At 40.5% G+C, this 12607-nt stretch overlaps 1 protein-coding gene across 1 annotated transcript; it reads right to left on the bottom strand.

The window, feature by feature from the left end:
• Positions 1-3029: 3029 nt before the first annotated feature.
• Positions 3030-11424, bottom strand: LOC311045458 (uncharacterized protein). Its single transcript, XM_084057334.1, has 6 exons — positions 11418-11424; positions 10621-10653; positions 9375-9575; positions 6910-6986; positions 5835-5878; positions 3030-3588 (listed from the first exon to the last, which is right to left on the bottom strand). Exons 3-6 carry the CDS (start codon positions 9565-9567, stop codon positions 3522-3524), a joined length of 381 nt encoding a protein of 126 aa, XP_083913460.1. The 5' UTR covers positions 9568-9575; positions 10621-10653; positions 11418-11424; the 3' UTR covers positions 3030-3521.
• Positions 11425-12607: the final 1183 nt, after the last annotated feature.

Genomic DNA, 12607 nt, shown 5'->3' with positions numbered 1-12607 from the left:
AAAGCTACTTATAGAACACCAGGAAATGCCTTCGTGTATTGTTTGTATTCTATGCAAGTAATACATTTTTCAGTAAATGTCCGTTGAATGTTCTTATGAAGCATTTTGTTCACAGAACATTTTTGTTCATACAAAACCGCAAGTCATGCTTTCATTCCCACTAGCTGAAGGACAAAATGTGTGGACATTCAAGGTGGAGAGTTGGGACATTTCTGGAGCACAATAAACATATTTTATGTGAATCATTGTAGACCAGCCTATTACCACATGATGCCAAAATATTACATTTAAAGGTGATTACTGGCTTTAGCTGGCAGTGGGAATATACTACAACAATACATTCCATGAATCTGTAATAGTACAGTGTAATAGTATAGTAGCACTCATAAGCAGATTATAATGCATTATAACTATGCTTATAAGACAGGGGTCTTATAAAGGGGCCCGGGACCCCTAGTGTGTACTCAGAGTTACTCCAGGGGGTCCGGCAAATCTTTGTGATAGGATCTTTTTTTTTTACATTAATAACCTGAACCCTAGCATCTCTATTCTTATGAACATTAGCTGAAAATAGCAGATCTACATGCTCACAACGCCTCACGCTGCAAGGCGTTGTGAGCTTGTAGATCGGCTATTTTCGGCAAAGTGGTTTGGTGTCGAGGGCAAAAGAAGCAAATCAAGTACCAAGTATTGAATGTTTAAGTGGTTAAATGTATGAAATGAACCAAAAATATTAATTTACACAGCACTGATGATAGTCAATGAAGCTATCTATGAAATCTATGAAAACGTTTAATCTGCAACACAATTGTATGCAATGTATGGAGGTCCCTGCTTCATCTCTCTCTCAGCTAGGGGGTCCTTGGGATGAAAACGTTGAAGACCCCTGTTATAAGACATTATGCATAGCAAGTGTTACCAAGGTGGGTGTATATGAAAGTAATGAGTATCAGAAAGCTGGCCACATGGGGCCTGGGAATGTCAAAATACAGCTCTGTGTCAAACATGACACCAAGGTTAGTGTAATAGTGTAATAGTGTAGTAGTGTAATAGTGTAATAGACTAATAAAGTAATAGAGGGTATGGGGTGCGTGCTGGCTTAGCGGTCCAGGTGCATACCACATAGGCTCTGATGCCTGGCAGCGTGTCGCGGGTTGGAGTCCCGATCCTGGCGGCCTTTGCTGTGTGTCGCCCCCCATCTCTCTCCCCATTTCCTGTCAGCCTATACTGTCCTATCAATAAAGGCATAAAAGCCCAAAAACAAATAATTTTTAAAAAAGTAATAAAGGGTAGGCATCATATGCCACTCATCTACACTGAGTGCCAAAACATAAAGCATCATGAAGCATTGGAGTTTGGAAGAGCTCATTGGGAAACTCCTACTGACGCTGTATTTTGCCACTCAATAGACGTTCATGCATAACTTCCAGGTACAATGATGTCACAAGCATACCCTTGACCTGCACCTTAACCCTTAACCTCAGTAAGACTATGCCTAAACCTTACCATAACCCTAACCTCAGTACAACTAGGCCTGCCAAGGAGCCAATCAAGACACAGGTGAGGCGGGTCTATCCTATAACGTTGATGGGATCCATAATAACACATAGGACTGTGCCTGAAATAACCGATTCACACAAGCTCAAATGAGTAGCATCGGCAACCCGTTGTGATCTTGTAGATCGTCTATTGCCCTTTGAACAATGTTCAAAGGGCACCTGTGATGAGCAGGAACAACCCATAATATTTACAATGAAATATGTTTCTATGTAGGGCAAGGCCTTTCAAATTATGGATTTGCTGTTGACCTATGACAAAGTTTAATGTCCATCTCCTTCCAAGCTATGAGTCTAACAGTCATACATTCTCAGACCATTTCAGAGCCATCCTAGATAAAATCAGTCAAACAGATGTTTCAGGAATTATTTAGTAACCAAATGTGTTTGAGATATTGATGTGTGCCTTACTTACATAGTCATCCATTACAATTAGGAAAACTACATGTTGGAGCTGATACGTAGTTTAGGGTTAGGTTAGGGTTACCTAAGCCTAAGCCTCATTCCCCTGGCTAGCATGATGCAACTCCTTGCAACCAAACGGTTTCATGCAACTACTTGCAACTGCTCGCAACCATTATCCCCAATGGCAGTTCCAAGGAGTTGCATTGGTGTGACATGTCCATAAAACTGTTTAGTTGCAAGGAGTTGCATCGCAAATCATTGGTGTGGTTTGGGCTTTAAAATGACAATCATTTTACCTTTTATCAAAAAGGTCCGAACACCTCTCAGTCTGTTCCTTGTTTGTTTGTGGGCTATGATGCAAAACAAATCTGTCAAACAGGTCATTCTCTGTAACACTTGTTGAGGCATCTTCAACTTCTCCAGGCTTCAAATCCTGGATCCCATTCAGTTTATTGTCTACACGTTAACCCCTCAGGAATATAGAAATAACATTGATTTTCATGCATGGCTAGCAGTCTACACACAAAAGAGGGTATGAGGAGTCAGTAGGAGTGAGGAGTTAGGAGGATTTTCCAAACAAGCGCTTCCAAACTCCAGCTTCATGATGCTTTGTTTTGCCACAGTCTAGATGAGTGGCATATGATGCATAGCCTCTTATAGATAACTATCATCATTGTCTGAACCATTAAGTTATTGGGTGTATGGCTTTAAATTCTCATTGTTTCCATGGTTGGCAAATGATGTATTATCAAAAGTGTGTATCTCCTTGCATCACCTTCATTTCATTTTGTAAAACATATGTTTTCTTGGATAATGAGTCTGAATAAACAACTGTCCATACAGTTGTATAGTCTATCTGCAGCTGACACTGTATTGCCTACATACAGTATCTGGCTCATATCCAGTATATCTAGGATACATTCATTCATTGACAAAAGACAGTTAATATCACTGTTGATTGGTATAGATTGACATCTTGGAAGAAACAACATTCAAAGTGCAAAAGGCTTTTAATGACACCAAAGAAAGAAACAAAGAAAACATATTGCACAAAACAAAATAGGCAGTGGAAGAACTCACGTTTCACTTAAGTAAAAGAATCAATACAGCAATGTAGAAATATACTCTGTTAAATGTGACTTGAGTAATAGTGCAAAAGCATTGGCATGTATTCCAAAGTATTCCAAAACTAAAAGTGCTCATCTTGCAGAATGTCCCATTTCAAGTTTCCAAATGTAATATGAAAATAGCAGATCTACAAGACAGATCACAATGTGTCGCATCGCAACCCATTGTGAGCTTGTAGATCGACTATTTTCAAATGGCCGAAATAAGGCTGAAGTGGTTAATGTATGTTTTCTAATAATAAACAAAATCTCCAAAATAAATATTAACACAAAGTAAAAGTACAATATTGTCCTCTGAGATGTAGTGGTTTCAAAGTATGGCGTAGATGCTGGTTTTCCACCTCTGTCCAATCGGGTGAGACGAAGGCGGATACGGGGAGGGTTATCAGCTGGCAGCCATACTTTCATCGGACCGTACCCTTTAGGCGTGAGGTTACTGGTTGGCCCTGTCCTCTGGAAACTTCTTGGCTGGTTCCCATGTGTCTTCCCAGATTTTGTCACTGTAAAGTATAAATACATTATTTAGAGAAATTCATTTATCCCATGGGTCTTCAAAAGGGGCACTGGGACACCTTTTATTTTTATATTAACCACCTGAAACATTCTAAGAGAAGATCTACAACCTCACAATGCCTCGCACTGAGACGTGACGTGAGTTTGTAGATTATCAATTTTTGGTGACGAGATTTGGTGTCGAGGGGAAAAAGTGTTTGCATCAGTATCATGCAGCCCTAATGCACATGTATGTCTATTGCCTAATGCCTACATGTAAAAAAGATAAGACAAGAAGCATAGCGGCCAACATTCCACTTCTGGTAATTTCATTATTTTGATTTTGACTGATGTGAATTTAGATTAGTTCCTCATAAAACAATTTACTCTAGTACTGGTGACAGACAGTCCATATCTGAAGTCTGAAAGAGAAGTCATTAACAACATTAGTCGACTAACAGTCATTAATTACTAGAATCCAACAATGTGAATTTTGTAACCTTCCTGTACATTCAAGCTGTACAAGCAAATTACACAGAAGCTTCCAATTCAACTGCTGAGGCCGGTGGACTGCAGCTGCCAATCAAGCCCATACGCTGAGCTAGAGCTTTAATCGGGCCTAAATATGTGAGCCCAGCCCAACCCAGCCCGACAGAAACGATACATAATTGACAATTGGAGCCCAACACAGCCCGAAGCCTGACATTCTAAAGAAGTATAATTGTTGCATGCAGCCTTATATTTTTGTCATTACATATTGGTGATTCGAAGAACAGAGTCATTCTACCCTTTTCCAACTGTCTTTATATATAAACAAAAACCCAGCTTGTAGCAAGCACCGTCCTAATTAAGGAACAATAAACATCGGAGCCTCGCTGGAGAACACGGCTGACGGCCGCCGCTAAATCAGGCAACAGGTGTACAGGCTATTATAGCTACAAAGTTCACACGTCTATAATATTATTAGGATATACAAAAGTGACCGTGGATGGTTTCAACAATGTCCTCCGCTCCACTTGGGCACTGCATGCATGCAGACGCCACAGCGGCCACCGCCACATACACACACGCTCAACTGTTGCGCCACAGCACACACAGTCACACATGCTCAACTGTATCAAGTAGCTCATAACTCACAGCCACAGTTATGAGCGCAGCTTACATAGTCACAGAGACATCATGATACCGCGCTGCGCTTGCCTGCCTGATAAAAACAAGACCAGGAGACCTGGTTCTGCCAGACCTAAGCCGGACTTCACATAAGGTGCTTTTCGTTAGTGAGGGAGACGAAAGTCTCCCTCAAGACGAAAGTGAAGTCTCCCTCACTTTCGTCTTTCCGTCTTTCGCCTTTCATCTCAGAGAAATCAAGGTGCTTTTCCTTGACGTTAGGGAGGTAGACCAAATCAACATCAACATCAGTCAAGGAGGTACCCTGTTCTATCTCTCTTTTCCTCTTCCTCTTAATGGACTCCATCGGCAAGGTTTGCTAAATGAATCGAACTTTGTTCGATATACTGATAGGGGGAACCCTAATTTATGGATAATAAAATGTAATTGATCGATATTTCAGGATATTTGACATTGAAGGTCTAATTGAAATATTTGTCTTACGTTTTATATATACCATCTGTATTTATACTTGTAACATAATAGTGATGTCATGAGTAGTCTGTGCCTATTTATTCATGCAGATGAAACCTAACCACAACCCGACAAAGAAACCTAACCACAACCAGACATACCATGTAGTCTGTGCCTATTTATTCATGCAGAAGAAACATAACCACAACCAGACATACCATGTATGGACAAAATGGTGACAAAGGCTCGTGTAGGCCATACCTTTCAGATCTGGCAAAAAGTGACCCAACCCAATGCCCGACAAATACGTGACCAATTGGGCCCGGCCCAGCCCTCGCCGCGCAGACCCGTCGGCCTCGGGCTGAGATCTTAAGCTCTACGCTGAACAGCACACAGCTGCACACAGCAGAGAGTGAGGGAGAGAGATAAAAGCACCTGGAAGTTAGGTCGTCAGCTTTTCATTTTGCCTACTTTAACTGGACACGTTGTACCAGCGTACTTTGATGTGAAAATGTGGGCCATCGGCAGGTCTGCAACACCACACAGATGAGGTGTAACCTTCCTAAATAGTAAGGCAAATTTGAGAGGGAAGAAAGAATTGTGGGATCAACCAGAAACAACTGCCTCTGGTAGGGCAAATAGTGTCAATTGAATAATATCAAAAATGTCTTACCATGCAGGACAAGGCGCCCAATGCACCAACACTTCTTTGTTGCCCTAAAAACACACACACACACACACACACACACACACACACACACACACACACACACACACACACACACACACACACACACACACACACACACACACACACACACACAGTATAAGAAATCACTGGGTAAGGTATACCATTATTTTTAGTACCTTTGCTTGTCTCAGTCATGATCAGCCTTAAGACAAATATACAAATTAACATGGTTCTGTGGGGCCGACAGCCAAGTGGTTATGGGAAATACTACCGCCTGACACTGAGTCCCCAGGTTGATTCCTGGGCAGGTCAGACCTTTGCTCCAATACTCTCCCTGCTTCCTTTATCTATACACTGTGAGACTATTAGCCTTGGACGATGTCTATTAAATCGCCATCTGCACATCAAACCATTGTGATGTGCGATAGCATCAGGACTTTTTGGAGTCTAGAGCGGGTACAGAAACGGCCTCTCTTTGTGTAGAACTGGTTTGTGCAAATTACTGGTTAAAGTAGTCTGAACAGGATCTGAGCACTGAGCAGTAAAATGACCTCACAGTTCCTCACACTATTGAAAAGCAGAAAGCCTGGTGACGTGAAGTTAACTTACTGGAACAGTGGGTTGTTTTAATAAACCCTTGTAGGAACCCTGACCCCCTGACTGATTTGTCACATTTTTAGTGGCCACAACCCATAAATGCTCATCCCATAATTGCATCTTCACTACAAATGGGGAACCATTTAAATAGTAAATAAACATGCGTCCCAACGGTATAACAGTTATTGCCAAGAACCTTTGTTACAATAGAGCAATAATCGACCAAACAGAAATGTCCCCTATGTGTGTGTATGTAGCCTGTGTGTGTGTGTGTGTGTGTGTGTGTGTGTGTGTGTGTGTGTGTGTGTGTGTGTGTGTGTGTGTGTGTGTGTGTGTGTGTGTGTGTGTGTGTGTGTGTGTGTGTGTGTGTGTGTGTGTGTGTGTGTGTGTGTGTGTGTGTGTGTGTAGAGAGAGAGAGAGAGAGACACACACAGACAGATAGGGTTCTATATTTTTTTACCTCATTTGTCCTTCTCCCTGTTATCTCCTTATATGGGTAGACCTGGGACCTTTTCATCTGGGAACATTTCTTGTAAACTTGAAGGATGAAAAGACAAGTTCATTAAGCCATGATGCTTTGTAAATGTCAGCAGTATTTTACATCTATCTATACATTTTCTGAATCTCTATGCATCTGTGTTTATGCCCATAGCCAATCAGAGAGGGGCTGTTTATGCCCATAGCCCATCAGAGGGGAAAAGGGTGGTGTCTCCTAGCCTGGTATCCAGCCTGCTTCGCTACGTTCGGCGGACTTTTTTTTCTCTCTTCGCTTCTCAGTCTGGAACGCACCCCATTGACTCGTTTTGCAGAACTACACTGGAACTACATATGTTACGTTAGGCAACGTCGTTGCTGATTGGATGTTGTTCAAACGAATGACGAATCACAACGATCCCACTGTTTTTTTTGTCCCGCCCCGCACCACAGACCAATCAGAAGCCACGGCACGACTCGAAACGTTTGTCATGTCCCGCCTCCCTTGGAGATAGGAGGCATTCCAGACTGATAAGCGGAGAGAGAGAAAAAAGTCCGCCGAACGTAGCGAATCAGGCTGGATCCCAGGCTAGGTGTCTCCATGATTGGTCAAGCCTTCACGTGACATCATAATGTCTTACTATAAAACAATGACAATGTGGGGTAATGCTGTTAAGTTGTACAACTATGCCAGAGTCACAACAAGCAGCACAAGATAAACGCCTAGCTGTGGACAAAAATTGGGCAAATTAGCCAAATCTATGTGTCTTTAGTGATGCTGTAGTGATTGGGTGTAAAGGGAACAAGTACAAATCCATGGGGGACTCCAGTCAACAAAGTATATAGGGTTTAAGTGCCTAACCACTTAAAACCTATACTTAGTTGATTCCAAAGTGCTACTAGGCCCCCTCCTGTTGCCACTCTACACTACAAATCTTCGCTGACAATAATTATAGTTTGGCTAATTTCAATGAATGTACACAACCCATTCAGACCGGGATAACCTATATGTTCTCTGGGAACACGTCTAAGTCATTCATTTCTGAAACTCTTAAAAGCCTCATTTATACTACAACATATGACATACTTGGATGCAGAAAATACCAGATCTGCAAGCTCACAAAAACAAATAAAATAAAAACATTTAAAAGCCAATGTGGATGACACTAACACATTCATTTATATTCACATAAAAACAAACATTTAACACAGAATAGCAATATACAGGACAGCCAAGTATATAAGTCCAGCAACTTGTCCTTTGCAGAAATATGCAGAATATGATTCAGCTATTGTGGCATGTGTCAGTAGAGGTTAAGAGATGGAGTACAGAGGACTGGTGAACAGCTTTGTCAGGTGGTGCAAACAGAACCACCTGTTACTAAAATTGCCAAATAAAGCAGATGGTGGTGCATTTTAGGAAGATGGTGGCTCCCCCATTGTCTCCCATTTCCATCGAGGGAGATGTGGAGGTAGTCCAGAGCATCTGGGCATGCAATTGGACAATAAACTTGACTGTACTGGGAACACAGATGTCCTATACAAGAAGGGCGGGGGGCAGATTTACTTCCTGAGGTGGCTCAGCTCCTTTGGTGTGTAGGACTCTGCTGAACATGTTCTATCAATCAGTAGTGGCCAGCGCAGTACTGTATGCGGCGGTATGTTGGAGGGGTAGTATCAAGGAAGGCGACAGCAGGAGGCTGAATCAAGCTGGTTCTGTCCTCGGTACCACTTTGGATACTGTGGCCATCATGGACAATCCCTCTCCTTCCCTACTACTGTGGCAGGGCAGAAAAGCTCCTTCAGCAACAGACTGTTACATGTAACAGTCAGTCCCAAGTTGCAAGAAGGAGCGCTATAGGAGATATTTTCTGCCTGCAGCAATAAGACTGTACAAGTCCTCATCTGGTTGGCTTGATCAGGCTGATTAGGATGGGGGATGTGGGATGCAAGCCATCGGACTCTTGAGTAGTGTTTGGTCTGTCTTCTTAATATTGTAGGTTGACGATGCTTAGATGCATATTTATTTATTATTCATTTTTTTTGTTTCATCTAATGTGTTTTTATTGATGTCTCTATGAGAGCTGCCTTTCCCCTCGGGGAAGAATAAAGTACCTACCTACCTAGCTAAGACCATGTAATAAGCTGACAGCTGGGGGGGGGGACACTATAAAGGCCACTGCACACAGGATGCGATTATTCACATGGAAAAAAGGCACCCTGTCTGAGCCAACCTAAAAATACTGTATTGAGTCCATAAATTAACATACCTTGAAGATGGTTGATATTTCTATATTATAAATTGTTTATATGATTGGTCTTATGTAATATTCTAATATTTTGAGATTTATTCATGAGCTGTATTGATATAATAATCATCAAGGTAAAAATATATATTTTCTTACAACTTTTACATGTTTTTTAGAAGGATCTACGTATAGTTTTACTTACTGCACATATTGTCCACTTGGCGAGACACATTCTTGTCTTTAACAATTCTTTTGGCCCACTCTGGGCCATACTTGAGTACTTTGGCAGCCACTGCTGGTTTTGATTGGAGAGAATAACATGTCCCACAGGACATCCTCCTGGCCTCCATATTGGCTTGGCATTTGGGACATGTCTTTTTCTTCGGTCGTGTCATTTTTGGAACTGTTGAGACAAAGAAAATAACCAGAATTTTACACAATGTATTTATTCATAATAATTGTAAGAATGTACAGAAGGAACCAAATACACTCTTCTGGCTGTGGCACCGTAAATGTTTAATGTCAAGGACCCCAAATTATATTAATTTGCTATTCAGAAATAGCAGATCGTCAAGCTCACAACATGTTGCATAGCAATGTGTTGTGAGCTTTTAGATCAGCTATTTAAGATAAAACCCTACAATAAAATTGGGTAAAGTGTTAATTCTCATTAAGTTAAAAACTTTTAATCCCTATCTAGATTGGATTTTGGGTAGTTCAAAACCAAAAAACAGGATTGGGAGCACTCTGATATCTGATGAGATCAGGAAAACCTACTCAAATCTGGATCAAAACAAAAAACAGGATTGGGATCAGTTTGATTAGAAAATAATAATAAATAAAATTAAAATAAATGCTGTTATTTGATTTGCTCATATAGCGTGCAACACCTACAGTACCATCAGCTCCCAGTACTTAACAGGTTGCAGAACAATGGCTGCACAAAACAAAACACTTTGTATGACAATGGGACTAAACTTGAAAGCAGGGTGTGTAGAACCAGTGGTGGATAAAGTACTCAAATGTTTTAATTAAAAACATATGTAAGTGAGAGTCTGGCATTCAAAACCTTTACAACTATTTTCAGAATGATGTAGCTTTCAAGTTTCTATCTATTTTCTTCACCAGGTTGACAAAAGCTACATCAATACATCTTCAACAGCACACCAAATGAGTTGAGTACAGTTGGTATTCATAGAGAATTATCCACGTGCATCCATTTGTAGCATTTACATTTCTGTGTTTCATTCAATCACTCAGAGTCAAATAGAAGTGTAGCTACTTATTTTGTAAGAGAGCTTTAATAAAGAATAACTTAGTAGAATAGAGTGCTACATTTGTTTAGTTTGTCCAACACTGAACACACATTATTCCAATTTCTGTCATGTATTTGCTGTGAGTTAAAGATGTGTGGTTGTGTTATTGTGTTTTAAGTTGTTGGTACTCACTGGAACAAGGTGATGAATGACAAAGAAAGAAACCTGTAAAGGGGGGAGGGAAATGAAGATATAAATGCATAATACTTAAGATCAAATATTCCAGTGGCCACCAAATGGACCCTTACAGTTCTGTAACTAAACAATATAAGCACTGATATTCAGGATCTCTTGGTCTTTATTGATTGATTGATTGATTGATTGATTGATGTACTTTATTTAGTACATCAAACTTATTTAGTAAGACATGAGAACAGTACATGGCAGTACATAACAGTACATGGAAGTACAAATTCGCAATACAAGGTCTACTAAACTGGATAGCTCAGTTAAGCACGTAGCTTGTTTATAAACAAACTTAGCACAGGGTATATGAAAAATGGCCAAACCCTTAAACCACAAGAAAGCACTATGGCTCAATAGGATCCTTTTGTATTCTATTCATAATAAAACATCCATTTGTACACTCAGAATGGGAAACACAAACAATGATTACATTTCGTTTTGCCTTTAGTGTTGTGCAAACAAACATGGCATATAGAATACATAACTAAACACAAATGAAGAGGGACACACACAAATAGCCGAGCTCATGTTGTTGTGTTTGTTTGTTATGGCTTGTTAGCTTAGGGATATGTCCACTGTAAAACAGTTTTAAACTTATACAGACCAACCAACTTGCTACTGTACACACCCTAACATGTTAGCAACAACCCTGTGTTGTGGTTCTATGATTTAGTGGTGGTGGGGGTGCAGATTTAACATGTATTTCTATTAAATAAATGAAAAAGTAACAAGACTTCACTTACCGCGATGTAGTTGAAAAACAATGCAATGCATCATGGGAGGCATAGACGCACATATGCATACCAGTGTTGCCAGGTATGCTTATTATAATTTCCCCAAAAAATGAATTTGAAAATAGCAGATCTACAAGCTCACAACGCGTCGCATCACGACACGTTGTGAGCTTGTAGATCTACTATTTTCAAGCAGCTGACGTATATGTTTGAAGTGCTCATGAGTCATGTGGCCCATAGTTGCTTCTTTTGGGCTTGTTTTCCTAGACCAGTGGTTGCTTGTTTCTCTCACAAAATCTGGCAACACTGGTAATGACGTTTTTGCTGCACAACTGCCCCTCAATATGATTGTTTACGTCCTAAATGTTACAAAAAACATGAAATCGTTTTGAGAAAAAATAAATGCTGCTATTTGTTCCTAAGCGACTGCAAAAGACTGCTGCTATTTGTTTCAAAAAGCTTTAAAAGAAGGCCAGAACCTTTACAGAACGTGAAATGTGCCTATAACCACATTTCCGGTTCAGAACGGATACGGAAACGTTATGTTTGTTTTCATGTATGTGGACGTGGTGAACATCCGGATGCAGTAGGCGGGATTTTATGAGTGCTAGGAATCAAGAAATTACAAATAATTATTTATTGCTAGAATTGTTCATACATTAGGCATTTAAGTGCCAGAATAATTGATTAGTGGACAAGCAGATCATTTATATAGATCTATTAGATTAAAATAAATAGTTTTGATCGGATCTTTACTACTGTCAATCAAGTCATACGGAAGTAATCTGACGTGACGTCACGGGTATACAAATGTTAAATAAAAGTGTCGTTCTCAACAAATACTCATCGAAAAATTACCAAACTAGTATGTAAATACTCAGAATATTTACAGGTTTTTGTGGGTGGTGGCGTGTGGTCTGGTGCATTTCAAACAAGCTTCTTAGCGCACGTTTTGAAATGCCAATGCATTATCAATGGCCCGCCTGTGACGGCGCAATGTGTCGTCTTTGGACCTCAATGAATGTCTATGAGTGACCGTGGAAGGCACATAATTACGTCGCTGGCGTCCAGCGACGGCATTCGGCTCCGTCGCGGGGTTCTGACAAAAAGGCAACCGGCTACGTTTTCGGAGTGAGACCGTGTTGGTTGCTCATGTACTTAATCCATAGGGTTAGGTTTTCATCTGCCGTAGTTGTAGA

Source organism: Gymnoscopelus microlampas (genome assembly GCF_963454915.1).
Source record: "Gymnoscopelus microlampas genome assembly, chromosome: 5".
Lineage (NCBI taxonomy): Eukaryota > Metazoa > Chordata > Actinopteri > Myctophiformes > Myctophidae > Gymnoscopelus > Gymnoscopelus microlampas.
Note: the sequence above shows the minus strand (reverse complement) of the source record. Positions and strands in the feature narration are given on the sequence as shown.

What these genes read in the sequence shown, in the direction of transcription:
- LOC311045458 (XM_084057334.1), bottom strand. Translation starts at nt 9,567, where the DNA reads ATGACACGACCGAAGAAAAAGACATGTCCCAAATGCCAAGCCAATATG. An exon ending in CCAAGTGGACAATATGTGCA is followed by an intron (nt 6,987 to 9,374) that starts GTAAGTAAAACT and finishes TCATCCTTCAAG; the next exon opens with TTTACAAGAAATGTTCCCAG. An exon ending in TGGGCGCCTTGTCCTGCATG is followed by an intron (nt 3,589 to 5,834) that starts GTAAGACATTTT and finishes TATACTTTACAG; the next exon opens with TGACAAAATCTGGGAAGACA.